The 25,721-nt window shown below is 38.8% G+C and overlaps 1 protein-coding gene across 2 annotated transcripts; it reads right to left on the bottom strand.

The window, feature by feature from the left end:
* Positions 1 to 1,122: 1,122 nt before the first annotated feature.
* Positions 1,123 to 25,721, bottom strand: lrrc24 (leucine rich repeat containing 24). 2 transcript variants are annotated; one of them, XM_056271592.1, is made up of 5 exons: positions 25,308 to 25,721; positions 8,653 to 8,874; positions 4,216 to 4,494; positions 2,782 to 2,950; positions 1,123 to 2,439 (listed from the first exon to the last, which is right to left on the bottom strand). In XM_056271592.1, exons 2-5 carry the CDS (start codon positions 8,812 to 8,814, stop codon positions 1,283 to 1,285), a joined length of 1,767 nt encoding a protein of 588 aa, XP_056127567.1. In that variant the 5' UTR covers positions 8,815 to 8,874; positions 25,308 to 25,721; the 3' UTR covers positions 1,123 to 1,282. The 2 variants fall into 2 exon arrangements, with proteins under 2 accessions (XP_056127567.1, XP_056127568.1); XM_056271593.1 differs by having other exon boundaries at positions 8,653 to 8,827.

The following is a 25,721-nucleotide window of genomic DNA, read 5'->3' as shown; positions in this document are numbered from 1 at the left end:
GGAGCTTCAAAAACTTGGACACTATTCAAAGCCATTACAAAGCTGGGAAGAGCCAGGATATTATTTAATATAACTCAGATTGTGTTCGGCTGAAAGAAGAAAGTAATACACTTAGGATGGCTTGAGGGTGAGTAAATTATGGGATAAATGTTCATTTTTGGGTGAACTATTTCTTTAAGTTGCCCTTTGGGGGTTGATTTCCCCAATGAGAGTAAACGTTTTTAATGTTTTTAACATTTCTCTGCTTGTTTGAGCAGCTCAACATACAGTCTTAAAAATAAAGGTTCTCAAAGGGGGTTTTCATAGCAGTGCAATAGAAGAACCATTTTTAGTCCCCAAAGAAACTTTCAGTGAACAACAGTTCTTAAAATAACCTTTTTTTCCTTAGTGTTAAGAACATTTAAAAAATCTAAAGAACTTTTTACACTATAATGAACCTTTTGTGGAATGGATGTTAAAGATTCTTCTTGGGAACCATATGGCGCTTTTCCAGTACCAGCTCGACTCGCCTCGACTCGGCTCGCTTTTCGCTCCGTTTTCCATTGCAGAGTGCAGACAGTACCGCCACAAATAGTACCCGGTCGTCATATCGACGCCGCAGGAAACTGCCGTGACGTAATCTTATACGCGAGTATACGAATCTTATACAAAGGAAAGTCTGCACCTCCTCGTTTGACCACGGCGTATTCTTCCGAGTTGCCATAATAATAGTAGTAAGTTTAGTAACTATCTCTGGCCAAACTATTTAAAAATGCCGGGGTTATTCTGGATACTCCATCTGGCGCGTGCAATGATGACGCAGTGAATAGTGACGATTCTCTCTGACCAATCAGCAGTCGGCATTGTTTTCACGTCACATTTTAGGATCGCCTCAGCTCGCTCAGAACCTCGCCGGAGGTGATACAAAAAAAGTACCCGAAAGCAGGTACAGGTACAACTTTTACACAGTGGAAAACCAAACAAAGGCGAGCCGAGTCGAGTCGAGCTGGTACTGTGTAGTGGAAAAGCGCCAATAGATGCCAATAAAGAACCTTTATTTTTTAAGAGTGTAGCAACACTGACTCAATGGTGTGAGTTTAGAACCGCTACAACCTGCTAACACGGGAAGTCAGTCAGACAATAATTTAGCAAATACATTTGATGCACTGAAATTGCACAACGCAGCTTGAAAGTCTGTTATTCCCTTAATGCTTTAAAAAAACATTTGTGCTCTCAGAACGAAAGGAAATTCAGCAGGATAACATCCACTGGCAAAAACCCAAAGTCTTTCCAGCGATACAGTTCAGCAGTGGATCTCATAAGCGATCTGCGTGTCGAACAGCAAGCTCTGGTTCATGAACAACCCTTCGGGATCAAGCGGAGGTCCTTCTCCTCCTTCTGCGGGAGCTCTGCGGGGTCCGATCCCTGTGGCCCGGCCTGGAGTCAGACACTCACTGGCCTTTAGCACTGACCCCTGTTGGATGCATGTCGGGGGTGAGGGCAGCACCGGTTTGGCGCGGTTTAACACGTACATCTCGTGGCCGCGTTCGTCCCGGTACTCTTCGAGCTGAGCGAACGTGGTGGGACCGTCGGAGTAGTCGTTGACGTAAAGGATGCTTTCCTCTTTGCTGGCGCCGTACCCGCCTTCCTCTTTCTGCCGCTGGCGATGCCGACTGTAAATCATGCAGAGCAGCAACAGCGCCGTCAAGGCGAGCAGCGAGATTCCCACCGCGATGGCCGTCTGCGTGGCGGTTCCCAGTGCGTTGAAGTCCATGCTTTCCAGTTCATACAGCGGCTCCTGGCTCACGTCCACAGAGGAAGGATGATAGTACGACGAGGAATGCAACCGAGGCCAGATTTCCGAGCGGGACGAAGACATGTTCACAGAGAGGTGAAAAGTCACACGAGCCACACCGCCGGGATTCCAGGCCTCACATTCGTAGCGTCCGGCGTGCGCCACCGTGACATTGCTGAGAAACAACATCCCGCTTCCCGTATCGGGATCAAAGTTTTCCCGGTCGCCTCCCTCCTCGGCTCCTCCTCGGACTGGCCCGCGACTCGACGGCCCTCCTTTTCCGCCAGGCCTGGCCGTCACCAACCGCCCGCCGGTCCTTGCGTCTCCGTCCATCCCGACCTCCTGCACCAGACCTCTGGGAGACAGCTGGGCTTTTCCGTGAGACGCTTTCCTCCAGGTGACTTGGGGCTGCGGGTATCCGGACGCCTGGCAGGACACGCGTAGACTCTCCCCCAAACGCACCGTCAAGTGGCTGGGCTCCAGTTGCACTACAGGCGGGATGCAAACAAGGCTGTTAGGGGGAACCTCCACCAGACTGAGGTGGGACAGCCGCGGAGGTTCGGCACACAGCATCCGGCGCTCGGCTGAGCTCAACAACCTCTGACCCTCTTCGTTTATCCAGCCGCGCAGCCAGTGCAGAGCGCAGTCGCAGCGCCACGGGTTATCTGTCAGAGCAAACGCAATATAAGCCTCTCAGAATACAGCATTATTAAATATTTATCCAAACAACATGTTGTGCAAAAATACTTTAGCAAGCATAAAGCTTGGCTGACATCTAAATGCCATGTCAATGTGGTACGTTTGCAGGTCGTGCGACTCGTACAACAGCACAGCACTGGATCAGAGTGAACGCTTGGATCATGAATATTTATTAGTTTACTTAAATGAAAAGAGCTACCAATGGAAACATGACTAAATCAATATTCATGAGGTGATCTCACATTTGCATTTCTAAGGAGAAAAAATCTAAACAGTAGACGACTTAAAATTGTGGCAGAAGCTCTTACCCGTGACTCTCAGCACCTGCAGGCTGACGAGGGGTTTGAGTGACGCGGGACTCAGGGTCCTCAGGTTGTTCCTGCTCAGATCCAGAAGAGCCAGAGAGGACAGACCCACCAGAGCTTGATCTCCCAGCACCTCCACCGCATTCTCCTGCAGATGCAGCTCCTGCAACCGCTGGAATACATTCATCAACATTGATGAGTCAATCATCAGGATTATTGCAACGAGCATGATCGGTACGATTATAAAACACACTTTTTAAAGCAACCTAGAGTGATGCAGTGTCATTTAATATCAGTTCAGTCCCTCCATCCAATAGACCTTATTCAGAGCAGCGCCATGACAGGTATGAAAGTGAGGTTTCGAGGGATAGACTTACTGTGTTTTCAATGGCCTGCTGTATAAAGCTCCTAGATCACTTCTAGTTTTCCACAGCTCATGGTGTCTGAGGTTTTTTGTCTACTGAAATTTCTCGGAAAGATATTCTTGCAGTGTTTTGTCAGCAGAACAATCCAAAAACACAGTAAATAACAGTACAACCCCCTGAAGAGATGTACCTACGTATGTCTATCCCTCACAGCCTCACTTTCATTCCTGTTAAAAATCATAAATGGCACTGCAGTGAATGTCTTATACCATACTGCTGAAAAAGTCTGAATTAATTTAGGTTTTGTACTGCTTTTCTGTGATTTCTGCTTTCTAAACTCTTATGAGCATTTCAAAACTTGCAAACTCTAAAGGTTGTGCAAATGTGTGGAGCTTTCTAAAAATGTTATTTGAACAGCCATGATGGTATTAGTATTTCATAACTATTATAATCAGTGTTATAGTGAAATAAAATAAAATATAATACCGGTATATAACTTTTTCAGCTAGTTGCCAAGGCAAAATTTCCGTGTTTCATTTAATTTAACTTGATGTACTACAAAAACAAAAATGAAAACTAATAAAATGTAATTATATAAAAATTATAGACCTATTTAAAAACAAAACAAAAACAAGTGTCCAACACACAATATTAACTGAAATGAAAATGGAAAATAAACATAAACATGAAAATCTAATTCAAAATATTAATAACTATAATAGAATCTCAATGATACTAAAAAATAACAGTTTTCCCCAAAACGTTGTCAAAAAAGTCCAAAAAGCATCTTGTTTTCATAGGCACAATAGTATAGAAGAATACTTGTACTCAATCAATTATATTTCCAATGCAAAAAAAAAGTCAGTTTCTGAGTATTGTTGTCAGCAAATCATGATCTCTTGCATTCTCTTTGTTTTTGTTTTTTTGGAGCTTACAAGCCAAAAAATGACAGTCCTAGCTAAACGTTTATCTTTAAATGAATGTTTTAGTCACATTTATACTGTAAATGAATGTTCCCAAATCCCATAACCTGTAAATGTAAATTTGCAGATGGCACAGACAGTCGTTTCACCTGCAGTCCGCGGAAAGTGTAGTCCTCGAGTCTGGTGATCTGGTTTCCTGCGAGGTAGAGGATGCGCAGGTGGTCCAGGCCACGGAAGACGTCCGCTGTGATCAGGTGGATGCGGTTTCCATTGAGCGCGAGCTCCAGAAGCAGACCCAGGCTCCTGAAGGCCCCGGGCTCGAGCGTGGAGATGCTGTTATTCTGCAGGTAGAGGTAGTGCAGCTGGCCGAGGTCAGAGAGATCCCGCTGACGGATCTGTCCAATGGCATTGTCCTGTAGAAAGATGGTCTGAAGCGGACACAAATTCCATGGGAGTATCATTAGTACATATCACACTTTTAAAAGAAAAGAGAGAGTGAGTGATATGTGCTTTGTTTTATAAACCACCATAAAAACTGAAGCAGTGAGAACTAGAGATAATCAGTTTGACCAGTATTTCTTACCAATACACACTTGTCAGCTTTTTTTCAACACAATTCTGTTCTCTGAAAAACATAATAATAATAAATTGTATTCATGATGAAATGATTGAGATGATTATTGTTAATATAATTATTGTACGTATTATCGTTGTCATTATTAAAAATTACTATTAATAATGGATATTATAATATTATATTAATACTATTTAAATATGGAAAACTTGATTCATTGATCATCCTTTGGTGGAGTGTATCTTAACCACAGTGGATTATCTAGTAAATCAGTTCTCCAGTATTATCTTCTGCTGGGTTCCAGCCGTGTTGGACTCTCAGGAAATGAGCGAGCTGATGCAGCTGCTAATCAGAAACTTAATGAATGTCAAATTCCTCCTTCAGATATTAGACCGATTATTAATCGGTACATATTAAATAAGTGGCAAGAAGAGTGGAATATGTGCAAGAATAATAAGCTATATGAAACTCATCCGGAAATTAAGACTTTTTATCACTCTTAAAACTAGACAAGTGGTGTTCACCGGATGTCGTATCCGTCACACACGTTTGACCCATGCTTCTTTGGTTAAAGGTGAAGACCCAACTATATGCATGTTTTGTAAGATTCCCCTCTCTGTTAAACATATTTTATTAGATTGTCCTGGACTTTTTATGAAGTTACCTCACTTAAGGACTTATTTAGTTCGATTATGCCTGAAAAGGTTTTGGATTTTTTATCATATGTTAATATAAAAAATCTTGTATAATATGACTTGCTGTTTTTGTTTGTTTGGTTTTTATTGTAATTATATGATATTTGTATTTTTGTAATAGAATTTTTGCCATGAAAATAGCCTTGGATGCTGACATGACACTAAATAAAACAATCTGAATATGGAAAATGTTATATTAATATAATGGAATAATAATCATAAATTATAGTAATAATGAAAGTGGTATTATTAATATAATTATTGTAAGTATTATTATTGTTGTAATTAATAATGACAACAATATAATTATATTAATGGATATTATAATATTAATACTATTATTTGAATATGGAAATTATAATAATATTATATTATTATATTAATAATGGAATAATAATAACTTATATTAACAATACAATTTTGATTATTATTATTATGCATATATTTAGTGTAAGTGTTATTGTTGTCATTATTAATAATCATATTAATAATAATAACAACAACAGCAATATTATATTAATAATGGATATAATAATATTATTAATAATATTAATACAATATGGAAATGTTTACAATAATGGAATAATTATTATTATATTAATAATGAGATTATTGTTATTATCAAAACTGTTATTACTTTTGTTATTATTATTTTATTATTAGTAATACATTAAATTAATAATAGAATTATTATTATTATGTTTTATTGTCATAGTCTAATGATTATTTAGTTGAAAACAGAAATAAAACAATAATTAAAATTGGTCCTGCATATTATTATTATTATTACTGTTATTGTTAAAATAGTTGTGATCAATAATAACAATATTAATAATAAGTTAGGCTATATTAATTATTGAATTATTAGTATTATGCATGTTTTACTGTTGCAACAATGATTAGAATTGGCTCTGCATATCGGTGTTCAGATAAAAGATGGTCTGTATCGTATCAGTCATTAAAAGGCAATATTGATCAAACTCTAATGAGAATCTGTTTCGCTTGCAGTATAAGCTTCATTGATTTTATACGCTAGCCTTCATCCATCTCATCCACGTCGACCTGAGTTTCTGTCCTAATCACTGAGAGCAGCGAGAGACTGCTGACAAAACACACTCGCGCATAAATATTTCTCTCTTGCTGTTCATATTTGCTCTGTTCCAGGTGAATTCAGAGTCGAAGAAGGTTTCCTTTGACTTAAAATGGATCAATAGAAAGTTCTGTGCGTGTTGCACAGTTCTGGGTCGACTATCAGTGAAACGCACAAACAAATCAATTACCAGCGTCAGGAACGGCATTAATAGGCTTTCAAAGAGTAGGGCTGAGTGGCCTGTCTTTACTTCTATAACTCTATTAATGATGCAACATATTACACTAATTAATTTTCTAATTGATTTCTATCAAGCTATTGTCTGTAATCAAACACAGGCCGAGCTGAAGCAAATTTCTTGCGCAGCATAGGCTACACGGGTCAATTAAGCAATTTATGCAAGCCGGCTCATGAATATTCACGAGCTGCAGTAATGTTAGTGATGTGACTGGAGCAGACACATAGATATGCAAATAAGGTTGGCCATGGGAGTCGCTGATGTAACGAATGATTCCCAGCACTATCTGGAGTTATGATCCATGGTTTTAATCTCAACTTTGCTGTATTGTGGGTCAAGGTGTAGACACGCACAGAAGAAGGCGGTATCTTATCGTTTAGGATGACCAGAATAAAAAATTGTGACCGGATGCTGAGTAGACCTGTGGTCAAATGCATCCTGGTGTGATTAATGTATATGTTTTGGTTTTCATTAATTCACAAATGTCTGTAAAGAACAATGGCAAAACCATTCACAGTAAGAACAAAAACATTTACTACAGTATACTTTAATCTTATGAAGTCTGATCAATCGTTACCCAGGTCATTCTCAAAACACTTGTTTGTAATTCAGCTCAGTTTTCTCCCGTAAAAGCTAATGGAAAGGATTTATAAACATCTTGACAATATTATCATACACTGAGCAAACATTTGGTGCAGAAACAATTTTCTCTCTGAAATTGCTAGTAAACTTCACAAATAATTACAAAGAAATGGCAAGTAACGCACTGAATTAAACATGAAATGTTGAAGTAGAGAGAGTGAAACTTTTTTCTTGTAAAACATACTCCAGTCTTTGTTGTATTTAAAACTTCAAACTTTTTTTTACAGTGTACTGCTCAAAAATTATAACATTAAATTATTTTAATTTAAAAATAAACCATTTTTTCAATGAAAACTTTATTATAAAATAAAAATGATTATTGTACAAACTGTGTAAATTAACTTTTCAGCACACATGAGCAGCTTCTTGTTACACTGAACTTTGATGTTGGAAGTATTTTTCCAGATTTACTCCATATTGTTTTTAACATTGATAACACCAAACATACACACAAATTCTTATGATTTGAATATATTTATTAAAAATGTTGTCTATAAAAAAAAACTATGGATTCAATCTAAACTTTGCTGTATTGTGGGTCAAGGTGTAGACAAGTACAAAAGAAGGCAGTATCTTATCGTTTTTGTTTTTGTTCTAATGCCATATAGGCTGTGAGACAGAGGGTTGATTGGTACCATTTTGAGGGATTAAACTGCATGGTGATTTTTGTGTAGGTATATGAACCTGTATTTGAAAAATGTGTGATAGCATTAGATTCAAGGTAGTTTTTGGTTACGGAGGACGATTTTCAAACATATGTCAAGAAAAGGGATAATATACATTTTTTATACATTTTAAAAATTATAAAAGGATACATTTTTTTTCTGTTGTAGTCACTGAACTCCTTACCTTGAGGTAGGATGATATAAGTCTTGATTTATAATTGAAAGCTAGCATGGATCGGATGCTATCACACATTTTCCAACACTAGAGATGTGTACCTTCATGAAAATCAAAAAGAAATTTAATCCCTCAAAATGGTACCGGTAGCCCAAATTTGGGGTCCCGTCTCATGGCCTAATATGCCCTTCTTTCTTTTATGGACCGCCCGCTCGCACTCGTCCACATAATGGCAGTGAATAGAGTTACTTTTTGGGGGATTTCTAGCCGTCGTATTTCATGTCGTGTTTTTGTTTATTTATTTCTCACAACTTTTTCTGGCTGAGAAAGAAGGGCGTATGGCATTACAACACCAGGGTGAGTAAATAATGACTTAATTTTCATTTTAGGGTGAACTATCCCTTTAAGAGTTTATCTGGAGTTTCTTGACTGTTTAAAATCGCTTTTCAAGTCACTCTCAAAATATGACGCCACCAACAGATCCACATGCTTGGTGTGATCACTGACCTGTGTCCCGTGAGTAATGCCTTGCGGGATCTCTTTGAGTCCGGTGGATCCACACTCCACGGTCAAACTGTAGCAGCGACACCCTGAAGGACAACCAAGAGAAGATGCGCACAGCTGGGCCAACATCAGCACCAACACCACAGAGAGCTGAGGAGGATTCATCTCAGAGAAAAAACTGCAAAAACAGGAAAGAGACGGAATGATAGAAAAGAGGCGGCGGAACTAGGGCAAAAGAGAAAAGAAGAAAGAGAGAGATGGATTTCAGTTAAACCAGCGGAATAATTGCCCAAAAGAGAGAGAGAGAGAGAGAGAGAGAGACAAAAAAACGCAGTTTGTTGTTAAAGAGTGCATGCACGTGTGAACTAATCGGATTCGTAACGCATCAGAATCCCGCCTAAGTGGATCGGAAAATTGAATCCTGCAGTGCAGAAAGAGAAGAAAGTGTAGAGTCAACATAAGGATGAAAAAAAAACCCCAGCTGAAAGACTGATAGCGCTCACTCCTGCCTGCTGGTCCCAACAGAACAGTCTCTTAGGGGGAATCTGTAGTTAATTAAACATGAGGCTTCAGGTGCACATGCTCTGCCTCCAGGATCTCGCTTCTGTTTGGAGAGAATATGAAATACAACACCAAACACTGCCCAGCGCACACTACACGCTTCTCCCAGGAGACAGATCAAACCCTCAGCCTGCTCCACTCGCCTCATCCATCTGAAATCCCCAGCTTTTCATTAAGACATGGATTAGAAGAGTTATGAACAAAGACATGTGCGTTTCGGCCCCCCGGCCCCAGATTTACAGCTTACTCGATCTTCTTCACGGCTGGACATTATGACTGTTCATAAGTCTGAGATTATATAACACCCAGCGTTGGGTTTACAGTGTAATAAAATTGCATTACAAATAAAAACATGGATATTTAATATATCTTCTTCACTATTGTTCAAATATTTGGGGTCAGTACGATTTTTTTTCAAAAAGCATTTTATGTTCACCAAGGGTGCTTTTATTTGATCAGAAATACGGTAAAAAGAGTAATATTGTGAAATATTATTACAATTTAGAATAACAGTTTTCTATTTAAATTTATTTTAAAATGTAATTTATTTCTGTGATTCAAAGCTGGATTTTCAGCATCATTACTCCAGTCTTCAGTATCACATGACCCTTCAGAAATCATTTTAATATGCTGATTTGCTGCTCAACAAACATTCTTCTTAGCTAAATAACTTTGTGGAAACCGTGATGGAAACATTTTTTTCAGGATTATTTGATGAATAGAAAATAAAAAATAAATTGAAGTAGAAATAACAATTAAATATATACATATTTATTTTGTAATTTATATACATGAACGAGTGAATGAATGAATGACATCAAATATGCTCTGACTGACTGTGATTTTGTGGTTGATTTGACAGTTAAATTACTTGTTGCTGGAAACTCGAGACACCTGATGAGGACGCAGTGAAACGTGTTTTCATAGAACAACAAGAAAAAACCTGACAAAAAAACACTAAATCTCTCTGTACCTGCCAGCAAAAGCATCCTTTGTGCTTTTGTGTTTGTCCCCTTTATTTCTGTAGCGCTTCATACAACACAGATGGTTTCAAAGTGATACAAGTGGCTGTTGTTCAATAGAAGTCAGTTCAGTGTTGATTCATTTCCATTGTAAATATAATCAATTATTAAATTAGTTCATAAAGCAGTCCTGCAAAAAATGATGTAATTGTCCAGTTCGGTTTTCATTCAACGGCGTCAGTACAGTGATAGCCAGATCAATAATATTGCTGAATATTAAGTGTCCCTAACTAAGCAAGCCAGAGGCGACAGTGGCAAGAAACCCAAACTCCATCTTGTGACATGAATGGAGAACGAAATCTTTGGAGAAACCAGACCCAGTCGGGGGCCAGTTCTCCTCTGGCCAACGAACAAACACGGTGTGATTATGATTCAGGCAGCTTCACGAGCCAGAATTCAGATTGTGGATCGGTAGCATTCAAATATTCATCCAGTTCCTTTTGCATTAAGATCCGTTTCATCACGCCGGTATGGAGCCGAAGCTGGTCATAGGGTCTGTGCGCAGGACTTGTCTGGTGGTCTTTGCTGAGGATCCTTCACAGGGGATTGTCTAGTAGAAACGGTTTCTGCTGACGTTCAGGGTTATGTTACAAAACTACAACTCTTTCTTTCTTTTCTAGATCAAATTCAGAGTGAAAGAGAGTTTGCTGAGAGCCAGAGCGTCATCAAAGCCCTGACAATTCTAACAAAATGGATCAATACAGAGTTCTGTATGCGTTTAACAGTTCTGGGTCTGCCGTCTCTGAGCTCAGAGCCCGAAACATGCGGTAGTGACTGAAAAAGATCAGCGCTGAAAGATTTAGAGGTCCTGGCCACGTGGATCAAAAGCGATTTGGAAGCGCAGATTTGAGATACCAACTCTGAAATGAATGCATCTAGAACTCCTAAATAGTCTTCAAAACCATAAATATAAAAATAACATCTCATTTTTCAAAAGAAAGATAGTCTCTGTGAGAGCAGTTTTAGTTCACTGTTGATGTGATACATTTGAGCTGTTCTTCATTGAATGATGAACCATGAGCAAATGTGAATATTTTATGCTTGTTGCTTAATTTAGAGAGTATTTGAGAGGACAGCGAGCTCGATTAATGCAACATGACCCACATAAGCCTTTTTATCTGCTCAAAGCATGAAGGAGAAAGACACGATAAACATCAGTGGAGAAATGGCAGCCTATTCAAGTCCACTGTCCTGCACTCGAACGCTATTCTCCGTCGCTGGAGAAAGAGAATGGAAATCACAAAGATGGAATAAAGGGGGGGAAAATGGAAAATTTGCTTTCAGCGTCTTTCTTTTGCTACGTGTGCCGCCTCACAAACATCGGCGAGTCAAAAGAAGGAGCTGTGAGGTGTTGAAAAGGCGATGTTCTGTGAGATATGGCGCTCCCTTACATATGCGTCTGGATTCTGAAGTGGTTCTGCCAGATGAGATCCTTTAAACACAACAGGAACATCTACAGAATTTAATATTTAGCGGCTTCGCATCGTGAGACCTCGTGTTTGGAATTCACTGCATTCTCCCTCCAAGAACAGCATGTGTTGAGAGTGGAAAACAGAGGCGTGATGGGTGGATGTTGAAGTCTCAACAGATGTCATATCTCAGATTTATGGATATTAGACAGACAGACTGACACGTCTAAGGGAAACAGTAAATTAAATCAGAAGAAAGTGTAGCGCGGGACTTCATTAAGCCATCTAATGTTGATTGAATCATGAAAAGTGGGAATTGGAGTTTGGAGAAATAACAAATTTGCAACATTGAAGTTTGACTGTCGGTAGATGCTAAAACCAGGGTTATCATCGTTAACTAAAACTAAAACCATTAAAAAAAACACTTTCATTACTCGAAATAAAATAAAAACATTATTAAAAAAACTTAAACTTAATTTCAGCTGGTTGCCAAGGCACTATTTCGTTAAGTTTAACTACTAAAAAAACCAACAACAACAACAAAAAAACTATATAGGCATATTTAAAAAATATATACTGTGTATTATAATAAAAATGACAAAACACAACAAAAGTACTTCCACTAAAATGAAAATAGAAAAAAAAATCTAATTCTAAATCAATGGGTCTCATTCATGAAACATTCATAAATATACGAGTAAATATGAGAGAGATTTGCGCGTAAAGAGACCTTCCTGAAAACTCCTCTCCTGATTCACAAATACTTCGTAAACGTCAGATGTGATAGTGAAATGTGTGTGTGTGTGTGTTAATGAATTCCAATAAGTCGTAAATGGGACGCGCGTGCACGCTCATTCTCAATTACCATAAATCCCGCCCATTAAATCTGACTGACAACTATATATGGGCATCATATTATGACACCAATCGAAGGATTTCAACATGTCTTCTCAAAAATGAATGAAAAAGAAAAAATTCTCAGGTGCAGAAATCGAAGTTTTATTATCAGAAGTTCATTCAAAACACCACATTTTATTTTCAAGCTTAAGCTACATAGTGGCGTAGGCTATCAGGTCCTAAAACAAAGGAAGCTTGGCAGCATATTACAGATGCAGTTAATGGAGTTTGATCTGTTAACCAAACAGTCCCAGAAGTAAAAAGAAAAACCGTATGTAATTACTATATATAATATTTTTTCAAAATGCTGTGTAAATATGTACCCGATTAAGGTGATATAAATGCAGCCTTAGTTATTAATGAGCAAAACGTTCGGATGTTAAACTCACTGTTTACGCGTGGCTGGGAGCGGGTGTAGATTTCTTTCGTACCAACTAACATTTGGAAAATACGAACATTTTAATGAATCCGAAAATTTACGCCAGAACCACTTTACACACGATTTACACAAAAATTCGTTCTGCTCGTATTTCATGAATGAGACCCAATATCTCCATTAATTTGGCCAATTTTTTTTTTTTTTTTTCAAGAAACATGCTTGCGATATTAATCGGCCATCAATGGAGAGATGTATCTTGTCTACTAAATCTTGCTTTTGGTAGAGGATTTATAAATAAATAGAAATAATATGAAAATAAATAGCCCTTAAAAAAAAAGGAAAAAAAAAGGACTTTTATCATTACATACTGTATGTTCATGTCATTCCGAACTTTATTTCTTTAGTAGAACACAATTGGAGAAATACGGTCTGAGGCTTTCTATCTTCATAAAAGACACAAAAGCACCACAAAAGTATCATAAAGTAGTCCAAATGATTTATCTGCTATATTCCGAGTCTTCCGAAGACATATGATTCATGATTCTTTGAGAAACAGACTGGAACTTAAGTCACTATTCACTGATAATCATTTCCTCCAGTGAGCTGTTAACTGTCTCATACTTGCTTCATAAATTATTTTCCTGTTTTTCACGTTCAATTATGTTGAACTCGCACAGAAAAAAATAAGAACAAACACTCAATCCGTTCTAGTGAAAAAGCACATCTGCAATGCAAACTGTTTAGCAACAAATCCAGCTCATCTGTTTCTTAAACAAATACAAAAAAAGAAAACAAAAAGCATAATTTTTCACTGGTGGAAAGCTTCAGTGGGTTTTCTAGATGATGTACAGTATGAATGTCAGTTTGCCTCCGAGATATTTTCTGCTGTCGTGAGCCTGGTTATAATTCTGTGGTCTTTGGATGAGCTATATGGGCTGTTCAGTTCTGACAAGCTAATAGACTCTTGTTTATAGTTTGTACCAGTTCTGAATGCAGTAAAGGCTGAATCGCTTTGTTTGCTCTTGTCTGAGAGCAGCTTGGAGGGTTCGATATCTACAGTGCCGTATGTAACTGGGTGTTTCGTGAAATGCCACTTTATTCAGTATTCTGCCCCTGAGCGAGACAGTGTAGACAGCAGACTGTCCTTGTACTGGGAAAACTGTGCTTGAAATGTGCTATGTGTTGATCTGGATAAGAAAATGTGATCTCAGTGGAGGACAATTTGAAGGTAAACTGTATATGCCTATTTGTTTTTTCCTTCATGGTGGACTGGTCTAGTTTCATCCTTCCGGCTGCTGGAATGAGACTAAATATGAGCACAATACATTATTCCATGATGTCAGTAATTTTCATTTTTGGGTGAACCTTCCCTTTAATGATCATATCAGTCAGATTAGCTTGATATTGACACTGTTATGTCTTTCAACTTTTTATGATGCAAATCAATGTATTGTAGGAAATATAAGAATTAATGTCAAAAACACTGTCAAATCTCATTCCCAACACAAAATCAAAAGAAATATGCATAAAAAAAATATTTTAGGACCAATAATACTTCATTTTAATGAATATTAAAGGGGTCATGACATGAGAAATCTAATTTGCCTTCATCTTTTGACATTTTTGTACCATTAAAACTTTCCTGCAAGTTTCAGAGCTTAAAACAGCCTTCTCATTATAAACAAAGCTCTCATTTAATCAAGCTTTAAAAACAGCGTGTTTGGATATTGTGGGATTTGTGACGTCACACGGGCAAATACATTTGCATATGACTTTTTCTAGAGCAAGACATTGACAGATAGTTATACATCATCGCATCATAGGCTCCGCCCACTGGTGTTCAGTCTCTTAAAGGGATAGTTCACTTTGAAATTAATTTTTGGTATGTTTTAGCTTACCTCAAGGGCATCCAAGATGTAGGTGTTATATTTTGATATTTTTAGGTCAAACCGTTCTTGTCTGTCAGTCATATAATTCAGGTCTATGGTCAACACCTCAAAGAGCATGCACAGAGAAGTCCAAATTAAACATGATTTAATGACTCGTAAATGTAAGTACACATTGATGGCCTAAGACACGAAACGAGCGGACATTTTCTCATGTTATCTCCACGAACACACATCATGCTCTTGTGGTCGCTGTCATGTTTAGATCTAGCCTGTTGAGTGTGTCATTATTTCAGTGAATAAACTCTCTGCGCTTGCACCTGATGCCCTCATATAACATCACATTCAAACCTAATGTGTTCCCAGGAGTGCTCTCTTAATGCCCAGAGACGCAAAGAGGCAAATGGCCCAACCTTAAAAGCTTCGAGTGTCTCCTAACCCATATCATCAACACAAATCTCACCTATTGCGTCATCTGACACGAGCATTCATCAGCGACTCTAGTCAAATGCGCATCTCTAATTCGAAATGAAGGTTCTAAATAAGAACACTTGAAGTGATCAAATTCACTGTGTCAGGAAGAGATAAAAGAGAGAGAAATTGTGAGTGAGAGTGCAAATACACATCGATGCCCTCCGGCCATGCCTCCCATGTTGTCATGGAAACAATAGCACAGAGCTTGGATTCTGAAGGCAAGGCCTGCAGGCACTATTACGACCGAGGACTGTGTTCAGCAACAAGCAGAGACTGAAGAATAAGACCGAGACAAAGAAACAGAGGGCGAGGGAGATTAACAATGTGAACAGGGAGAAAGAAAGAAATACATTCACTAATTGCTTGCAATGAAGCACTTATCAGGCGCCTTGAGTCAAGTATGCTGCAAGCATCACTAATAATAGTGCGGCCCTATCATTTCATGGATGGAGAATTTAAACATTCATTTGATAAAAAATATAATATCGTGTCATAACCTAAAGGTATTCACGACAATCCGCCAAAATAAATGTTCGGTTTCACTCGAAGAAATATATACCGTAATAGACAAGTAGAATGTAGAAAATGTTAAGAAATAGAATTTAGTTATCAAAGTAATAATAATAATAAATAATTTATGCATTTAGATGATGCTTTTATCCATGACGACTAACGAAAGCAATCCATATCCATAATGAAAGCAATCTGTAAAAGAGTCAGCAATATTCGTAATATACAATAATTATTATAATCATTATTAATATTTTCATTCATGTTTTACTTTAAACAGTAAACCTCTGTCGAGCAGCACTTTTTTCATCAAATCTTCATTTGATTAAGTTTTGAAAGATTCATTAAATGTATGCATTTGTTTTATTACCACCGTTTTTGATAATACATTAATATTTAATTATAAAACTCGAACTAAAAAAAAAATGGATTTTGGCCCCATTATTGTTAAAATTGTAATACATTTCTAACTCGAACTAAAAAAAAAAAGGATTTTGGCCCCATTATTGTTAAAATTGTAATACATTTCTAAATTGTTAAAAAAAAAAAGTTTTGGGAATTCAATTGATTAGACATGATTTCTTATGATTAAAAAAAACATTCAAATGAAAAATACAGTATTTGGGGAAAAATAAAACGGATTTCATAGGGCCCTTGTTAGTGAACTGAACAAAGCCCTGACCTGAAGTTTGAAACGTTAGCACGTAATTCCCCCTGCATGTTTGAGCTGCAGACATGAATGATAAATAATGAGGCGAGGTGTGAGAATGAGAATGAGACTTCTCTGAAGCGATCAGACTTACAGACTTAACCAAGCAGAACATAAAAAGTCTTCGAAGTATGGATGCTAGTAGCCATAAAGACAAACATACCAGTGGCGAGGCCAGACATTTTAACGTCATTCGGCCCTGGTGAAATACCAATGCTTACTCTCAAATTACATCATTGTACCGTACATGGGAAAAAATAATTTGACAACTAAGATTAGTTAAATGCACAGTCAGCCAACAGTTTCATGAAAACAACGAAATCCATTCATCTCTCCACCTGGAGAGCGTCAAATGTTTCTATTTATAACGTGTTCTTTCACCGTTGAGCAATGTAGCCAATCTGTTGATGTCTTGAACTCAATGGCCAATCAGAAGTGTTTAAAGGAGAACTCCGGCGCAAAATGAACCTTTGGTCTAATTACACATTGTTACCTAGTCAACCGTTATCTGAGATTTGTTTTCATGATTATTGAATGTAAATAGTTTTATCTCTAAAAACAGTTTAGCCTACAACCCTAGTATAACGCTAGTATATTGGGCATAGAGTAATGACAAATAAAAATCGCTTGTTAATACCACTAACAAGGCTCATAATAGCCCCACACTAACACGGTAGCATAATGAGGGTCCCTACCTTCAAACCGAAGCATTGAGAACTTTGTCAGTGTCCAGACAGTTTAATAAGAAGATATTTTATACATACAGTCAACTTCGCGTATACAGGCAGAAGCCATCTTTGAAATACAGTCTCTACCAGTTGATCTACGAACGCCGATCCAAGAGCGCTGGTGAGATGTGAACGAGCTATAAGTTGTGATAAGGTGAGCGCGAACAGCAGGCTTGGATCGGCGTTCGTAGATCGACTGGTAGAGACTGTATTTCAAAGATGGCTTCTGCCTGTATACGCGAAGTTGACTGTATGTAAAAAATATCTTCTTATTAAACTGTCTGGACACTGACAAAGTTCTCAATGCTTCGGTTTGAAGGTAGGGACCCTCATTATGCTACCGTGTTAGTGTGGGGCTATTATGAGCCTTGTTAGTGGTATTAACAAGCGATTTTTATTTGTCATTACTCTATGCCCAATATACTAGCGTTATACTAGATGACGTATGCAGAGCGGCGGAGAAACATCTTCGAGTGTTGTTCTTTGCTCGGTTTTTAACTAAAAGGAAACGTTCAAATCGCTTAAAACAGACGCGATAGCTGATTCGAACGAGTGATGTTCGACGGCGGCATCCATCTTTGTAATGTAGGCTACAAAATCTGCTTCCAAATCCCAGCGCTGTCGTCATCGTGTAAAGCCCGCCCCAACGTTTCTGATTGGTGCCGCGATTTCGACTGATTGGAAATGGGCTTGAATGAGCTCTTTGCCAGACTAACTTTCAGAGCCAATCTAAATTTGCCGGAAGTTGTCTGGGTTTTCCCAGGCTAGCGGCCCCATACAAACTGCAAAGTTTCAGGAGTGACAGCTAAATTAATGTTTAGTATTTCAGTGATTATTATTGTACCTGCGTGATTTCTTTCTCCTTTCTCAAAAAAATAATGATGTCTCAGCATTTGAGTGGGTGGACCAGCTGTCAATCTAAGTGTGCCAGTGCCTGTTCCCGACCCTTGTGTAGCCTCACCGATGCAACATACGCGTGACCAGACTTCTTTTAAGACTTTTTTCACTTTTTATCTTCTGCTAGCTTAAAACTGTAAGACGCATCTGCGTGTGTTTGTGTGCACAACTAAGAGATGAGATTATATAAATTGTTCTGCTCTGTGATGTGTGTCTTCCATTCAGCTCATGGTAATCACAGAACACGAGGGTAGTAATCAGATGCAAACACACTTCCACCCCGTTGACTTTTATCATTTCTCATCAAAAGTAAACTCTCACACACTCCACAATGCAAGCAAGCATCCAAAACCTGCACCTACTGTCGGCGAATCGATACGAGGCCTGTGGATGTCTGTTGCGTGTGCTGGCGTCTCACCAATTTACCCAGAGAGTCTGAATTTCGGATGGTCCAAATGAATAGACACATCTGCTTGTTATTTAATCGCAGTACCGTGTCCAGATGCGGTTTGCTGTGATTGATTTTTCTGGTCGCTAAGCACAGATCAATATGTGTGTGTTTGCCAGAGGAGCAACACTGTCCACTGATTTTAAAACTTTTAAAGGGGTAATATAACACCCAAAAATATAAAGCGATGTCTCTTCAGAAGACTTGGGAGTATTCATATGGATTAGTTTGATCTCTTAATGAACTGTTGTGTAGCTGTCAACAGAGGGACAGAAATCAGTCAGATTTCTTTAAAAAGATCATTTGTGTTCTCAACGACATGAGTATGAGTATTTAAAGGAGCACTTCACCCATTTCAACATTCATCTTTATTGAAAGTGGGTCATATACACTCACCTAAAGGATTATTAGGAACACCATACTAATACTGTGTTTGACCTCCTTTCGCCTTCAGAACTACCTTAATTCTATGTGGCATTGATTCAAAAAGGTGCTGAAAGTATTCTTTTGAAATGTTGGCCAATATTGATAGGATAGCATCTTGCAGTTGATGGAGATTTGTGGGATGCACATCCAGGGCACGAAGCTCCCGTTCCACCACATCCCAAAGATGCTCTATTGGGTTGAGATCTGGTGACTGTGGAGGCCATTTTAGTACAGTGAACTCACTATCATGTTCAAGAAACCAATTTGAAATGATTCGAGCTTTGTGACATGGTGCATTATCCTGCTGGAAGTAGCCATCAGAGGATGGGTACATGGTGGCCATAAAGGGATGGACATGGTCAGAAACAATGCTCAGGTTGGCCGTGGCATTTAAACGATGCCCAATTGGCACTAAGGGGCCTAAAGTGTGCCAAGAAAACATCCCCCACACCATTACACCACCACCACCAGCCTGCACAGTGGTAACAAGGCATGATGGATCCATGTTCTCATTCTGTTTACGCCAAATTCTGACTCTACCATCTGAATGTCTCAACAGAAATCGAGACTCATCAGACCAGGCAACATTTTTCCAGTCTTCAACTGTCCAATTTTGGTGAGCTCTTGCAAATTGTAGCCTCTTTTTCCTATTTGTAGTGGAGATGAGTGGTACCCGGTGGGGTCTTCTGCTGTTGTAGCCCATCCGCCTCAAGGTTGTGCGTGTTGTGGCTTCACAAATGCTTTGCTGCATACTTTGGTTGTAACGAGTGGTTATTTCAGTCAAAGTTGCTCTTCTATCAGCTTGAATCAGTCGGGCCATTCTCCTCTGACCTCTAGCATCAACAAGGCATTTTCGCCCACAGGACTGACACATACTGGATGTTTTTCCCTTTTCACACCATTCTTTGTAAACCCTAGAAATGGTTGTGCGTGAAAATCCCAGTAACTGAGCAGATTGTGAAATACTCAGACCGGCCCGTCTGGCACCAACAACCATGCCACGCTCAAAATTGCTTAAATCACCTTTCTTTCCCATTCTGACATTCAGTTTGGAGTTCAGGAGATTGTCTTGACCAGGACCACACCCCTAAATGCATTGAAGCAACTGCCATGTGATTGGTTGATTAGATAATTGCATTAATGAGAAATTGAACAGGTGTTCCTAATAATCCTTTAGGTGAGTGTATGTAGTCGAAATGTAAAAGAAATTTTGAATTTGGTGCCCTCTTGACCGAGAAAAGACAGAAAATAACTTTAGGGCGCATTTGTATTTAAGACAACAACTCCCACAATGCACCACATTGCACAGCTCCGCAAGCCACTCCCACTAATCCAGAACAGCGCAAACATCAGAGAAATCACTCTTCTGTCTACAAGGCTAACGTTAGCTGCCACCAGAGTTAGAAATTCATTTCACACAAAATTTCTAGTTAGTTGGCTGTGGCGAGCAGGACGAGGGCGAGGGACGTGAGAGGATGGCGCGAGGCCAGTGGCGCGAGTTATAATGAACGACACCTGTGAGACCCGGTCTCTCTCGCATCTCTCACCGAGGAGCGGAAGCATAAAACGAGGAGCGACGACAGGGCAGATCGAGAGAGGAACAGGCCTGATTTTATGTTGTGTTTTGTTTCTGTTGTGTGTGGCCAACAGTGAGGGGCTGCTGGCTTATACTTTTGTTTTGTATTTGTTTATTTTACTATTAAAATGTTTAAATGTTTGCCGGTTCCCGCCTCATTCTTCCCACAACAATGAACCCCGTTACATTGGCAAACTCATTAGTGAATTACTCCTCGTTTCTATTTCTTTCTATATATATGGTGAATTATAGCATAATACCTGGATGTGCCAGTCAGAACATATGCGGTGCGAAACTAGGATGGTTCACATCACAACACAAACGTCCATGTGCTCGTCTGATTCAGAGATTTCGTCCAGGAAAAAAAAATTGCGATCGTTGAAATTCTCTGCAGCAGACGGACTCTATCTGTGTCCGTAGCGCACAGCAAGAGCACAGGCACCATCAGTCCGCCCAGCTCGAGCCAGTCCGGGCTCCTCGTCCGCCTCCTGTTCCTCCATCTTCCTCAGCTGCTCTTCACTATATCGCGGCTCGTAAAGATAGCCACGAACACCGGATTCGAGCAGCAGAATTTCAAAATCCTCTTCTTCCATATCATGTTTAGTTTCTTCCGTCATTGTCGTAGCTTCCTATCTCCACAGCGCTTGTTAGCTTAGCTTCCAAACAAGATGGCTGATATTGCTTTCTGTATCTGCAAGTGAAGTCCCACCCACTGATCTATAATAGGTCTGTAGCGTGAGTGGGTCCCACACCCTGAATAAATGATGAGCTTGTGTTTGTAGTCTCTACACTTTTCAATGAAATGTGACTTCCTGCTTATTGTGACGCAAAATGACGATTTTTACGTCACAATAAGCAGGAAGTAAAACACTTAAATCCTTATTTCTCCCATCTCAGGGAAAAATAAAGGAAAAATCCACGACCATTATAATATATGACTGGGTTTCTAACAATACAAAGCTTAATGCAAATGGGTGAAGTGTCCCTTTAAGGATTTTTGGGTGAATTAACCCTTTAAGATGCAAATTAATATATTGTGGGAAACCTGAGAACGAATCTCACGAAAACATGCCCAGGTCGCGATATTTTTCCCCCCCAGGATGGTAGGGGAAGGTACCGCCTTTTTCGCCTTTGATTGGCTAGAAGGGCTCTCCTCCTAATGGTTATTTGATTTGGCCGTGAAACGTCATCTCTTCAGATGAGAAGTTACACGTATACACACACACTACACACACACAACCTCTAAACCTACCGATCACACACACACACTAACCCGACCCCTAAACCTACCCATCACACACACACACTAACCCGACCCCTAAACCTACCCATCACACACACACTAACCCAAATCAAATAACCAATCGGAGGAGAACCCTTCTAGCCAATCAGAGGGGAAAAAGGCGGTACCTTCCCCATCCATCCTGGGGGAAAAAATATCGCGTCCAGGTCGCATTTCACCCCAAAGTCATAAGAAATTACATTTTCTATAAAGGAAATAAAGCCTATCTATATGGCAGTGTTGTATTATTTTCATGAATATTAAATTAAGCAAATTTCCCCCGAAATTCTCATTACCATAATGCACCCAGACGTTGTATTTTTTTTTTAAAATTCTCATTATTCTCTATAATGATTCTCATTAAATTCTCATTACTGTAATACAGTATTTTGTGTAGTGTCACACAAATTGCAGATGTTTTTATTTAAATCAGCACAAATTAAAGGCAGTGCAAAAATAATACCATAATTTACATAATAATAATGTTATTATTGTTGTTTATTTAATTGTTATTATTATTATTTGATCACTATATATTTTATTTGACTTTATTGCAAAACAATTATGAGACATTACAGTAACGATAACTGGGAGAGAGAATTAACAACTTAATTGTCAAGAAAACAATATCATAATGCAGTAATGGTCCTAAAATAATGGAAATAAAATAAATAAATAAGCTTGATTTTATTTAAGCAAAGTATATTTAATAACTTTAAGCAAAATATTTGCATGGCTGATCAAACACCCACTACATTTGACTGCCAATCACACACAAACCTCCATTGTTCTGTACAAATGTTGTAACACTACAGGATCCACACATGTGCAGAGAGCCTTGCTGGCTGGTTTGTATCGATCGCTGCTCTATTATTCTCTGCATGCTCATTGTGTGTGTGTGACACTGGGCTCTTGTGCTTCTACGCTGGACTTCCAGCCATACAGTCAGATAAAGCCTGGAAAATTAAACCAGCATCATCACTAAATCACCTGTAGCTCAACTTCCAGCTCTGTGTGCCATAATTCACATGCCTTTCTGAGCGCCTTTATTAAGAATTGGAAATTGGAAAAAGGAAATTGAGTCTCAAATCCACATGCAATATGTCTTTTAAAATATAACAGCGGATTCTATACATTCTAAGAAAATCTTGTAAAAAATAGGACCCAATGTTCCCTGTTGATATGCAGAAAATATTCCATATTGGTGTTTATCCTAACAGATAATGTGCAGGCAGAAAATTACTAGTACTTATATGGATTTTTCTCTTGCAGTGTATGATTCACTACATCTTTTTAAAACAACTGCTCAGTAGATTCCGAATAAAATTATGGTTAACCAATATTGCTGATACTGATCTAAATCCATGTAATATAATAATAATAATAATGGAATATTATTTATTATTATTATTTATTTATTTATTATAATGTATAGGTCAGTCATGAGACTCTAGAGGTCCTTTGCATGCAGTATGCAAAGCAATCACATCATTACCACGTGGCACAAGCTGATTGGCCTCTGCTGATCCTGCAGCCAATGAGATTGCCTGCTCAAAATTGAATAGTCTGGTTCATTGTTTGCTCTAAGCTAGTCCTGCAGCGCGCTATCAGAGTTTCTCTGAAACCCTCCACCTCCCCCAGCTCCACCTGCCTAGATCTGCTACTGGTTTTATGGATGTCTATTTATGCAGCATGTCTTACATGCTAACAGCAGTGTGTCTTCGGCCCTGTTTACACCTGGTATTAAGATGCTTTTTGGTCAATCACAAGTGGACGACGCTAAATACAGGTGTAAAACCTTTTGAGCTTGTCTACTTTTGACCACTTCCAGAGGTAGTCGAAAATGTATTTGACCGGATTGCTTTCATATCGTGTAGATTGAATGTGTTAGAACAGCCACAAAAGACTCTTCGTCTACTGACCTACCGCTTAACATTATGGGATGTGCGCTAGACAGACGGGAAAAGACTTGTCAGCTAAAGACCCAAGTTTGGTTTGAAGACGAAAAACACACCAAGCCCAATGTTCTCTCATCATTCCTGATTTCTAACACACACTCACAGTGTTCGGCTGGTCTTGCTGATGCTCTCCATGTGTTTTTCTGTTGTCTCCGGTTGCGTTCCTGTGTAAATTGCGTGAGCTTATTTCGTCCATTAGATTGAAAGATCTGAAAAAGTCCATACATGTACCCGCCTAAAGACCCTTCCCTCGAAGAAATCAGGACAGAAGTGGTTGAAAGTGGACAAAAGAGATGGATTAAAACACCAGGTGTAAACGGGTATGTGTCTCCCTCGTCTACTTGTGATCCGATCGACCAAAACGCATCCAGGTGTAAACGGGGCCTAATCTACTAGCAGTAGTAAGTTCATACTTGCTCTGTAGCCAAGAACAAATACATTGTATATTTTAACATAGCTCACAGATCAGTGTCAGCATCAGCCATATTAGTCAACCACAATTTAAAGACAAATCTGCTATATTTTCACTCATATATATTGCCACTTATTTACACAATATTACCTCAAAATTCACTAAATACATCTCAAATCATAAAATGTGCTCTATGCTTTAACAAAGCTGTCAGTTGTATGACCATTTTCAACCGTTTTTTGATGACAGAATCTCAAAAATCTACTACTACTAAAATGAACTGGCTCGGCAGATGAATCAAACGAGACAGTTTGTAATATTTTCATATTTCCAGTTCTATTCCAAGAATGTCCTGTATGTTTGCCATATTCAGGCTCTGACATTCAGCGTCTGTTGCACAACAACTGACATATTGCATTGCATGCAATCAAACTGTTGTTGAACTGTTGTTGTCTGTGTGTTAGTAAATGTGCATTACCTATGCTAAATCAACCAGCCTTCATAAATAATACTAATTGGGTATTAACATCAAAATATACACTAAAAACACTTGAATGCTCTTTTTGTTGTTGATAAAGGTTTAATTAATATGTTGCTCTTTGCTACTTTGTATCTTTGTCAAATAATACAAGATTACTCTTAAGTGAGGCATCAAAAAAAAAGAGTAATATCTGAAGAAATAGGATTAGATTAACCTGAAATGTGTAATCAGTGCCAAATTACATATCAAAAATAATAACCCTGAGCAAACCTACTCTCTGTCACAGTGACAGCTCAGAACAGATTATTATCTCCGTCTCCATGTGGTCCAATTTAGTTCTGCATGGCCTTAATGATGCTGATTTTACAGTATTGCACATCATATTGCAATGCTGAATAGGAGAGACATATTTAAAGTCAAAACAATAAGCACACGAGAGCATTACTACTTCCTTCAGTTTGTTGCAGGCAGGAAGACACTGTTGTGAAAGCATGAGTAGAAACAGCAGTGCACGTGTTGTGCATTCAATTAGACAAAGTGTTTTAAAAGTCACAGGATGCATGAGTATCTATCCATCGGACTAGTGCCGACAGAGGATCTTACCTCCTGTAACGTTGCGTGGTCTCGGTGCAGTGCTGAGTGTGTGCGGCGTTGAAGAGCTACGCTGTTGGTCTTTATACGGACTGAATTCAGATGCACATGAATGAAATATCAATCCACGTCTGGACGGCGAACAAAGCGGCATTTGAGCTGCGATCCGAAAAGGCCACCGCTCCGTCCTGCCATCCTCACAGCAGCGAAGCTTGAATATTCCTCTGTGACATCCCTTACAAACAAAATACCAAATCAATATCGGCCGAGTCGTGAATCTCTTACCAATAAGAGATTAACAAACCAAAATGACGTTCAGCATCCCTGTAAAATAGGTTAAGAACCTTTCTCCAATTCCCTGCTTCCCTATGAGCTCTGCTGGGTCGCCTACATCTCTCTCTCTCTCTCTCTCTCTCTCTCTCTCTC

This window comes from Rhinichthys klamathensis, unplaced genomic scaffold, assembly GCF_029890125.1.
Source record: "Rhinichthys klamathensis goyatoka isolate OS25496 unplaced genomic scaffold, OSU_Roscu_1.1 h1tg000323l_1, whole genome shotgun sequence".
NCBI classification, from domain to species: Eukaryota; Metazoa; Chordata; class Actinopteri; order Cypriniformes; family Leuciscidae; genus Rhinichthys; species Rhinichthys klamathensis.
Note: the sequence above shows the minus strand (reverse complement) of the source record. Positions and strands in the feature narration are given on the sequence as shown.

Excerpts from the sequence above, each read along its gene's own strand:
- lrrc24 (XM_056271592.1), bottom strand. The coding sequence starts at position 8,814 with ATGAATCCTCCTCAGCTCTCTGTGGTGTTGGTGCTGATGTTGGCCCAG. Across the intron at positions 2,951-4,215 it reads ACACTTTCCGCGGACTGCAG|CGGTTGCAGGAGCTGCATCT; the intron begins GTGAAACGACTG and ends AATGTATTCCAG. Across the intron at positions 2,440-2,781 it reads GCAGGTGCTGAGAGTCACGG|ATAACCCGTGGCGCTGCGAC; the intron begins GTAAGAGCTTCT and ends TTGCTCTGACAG.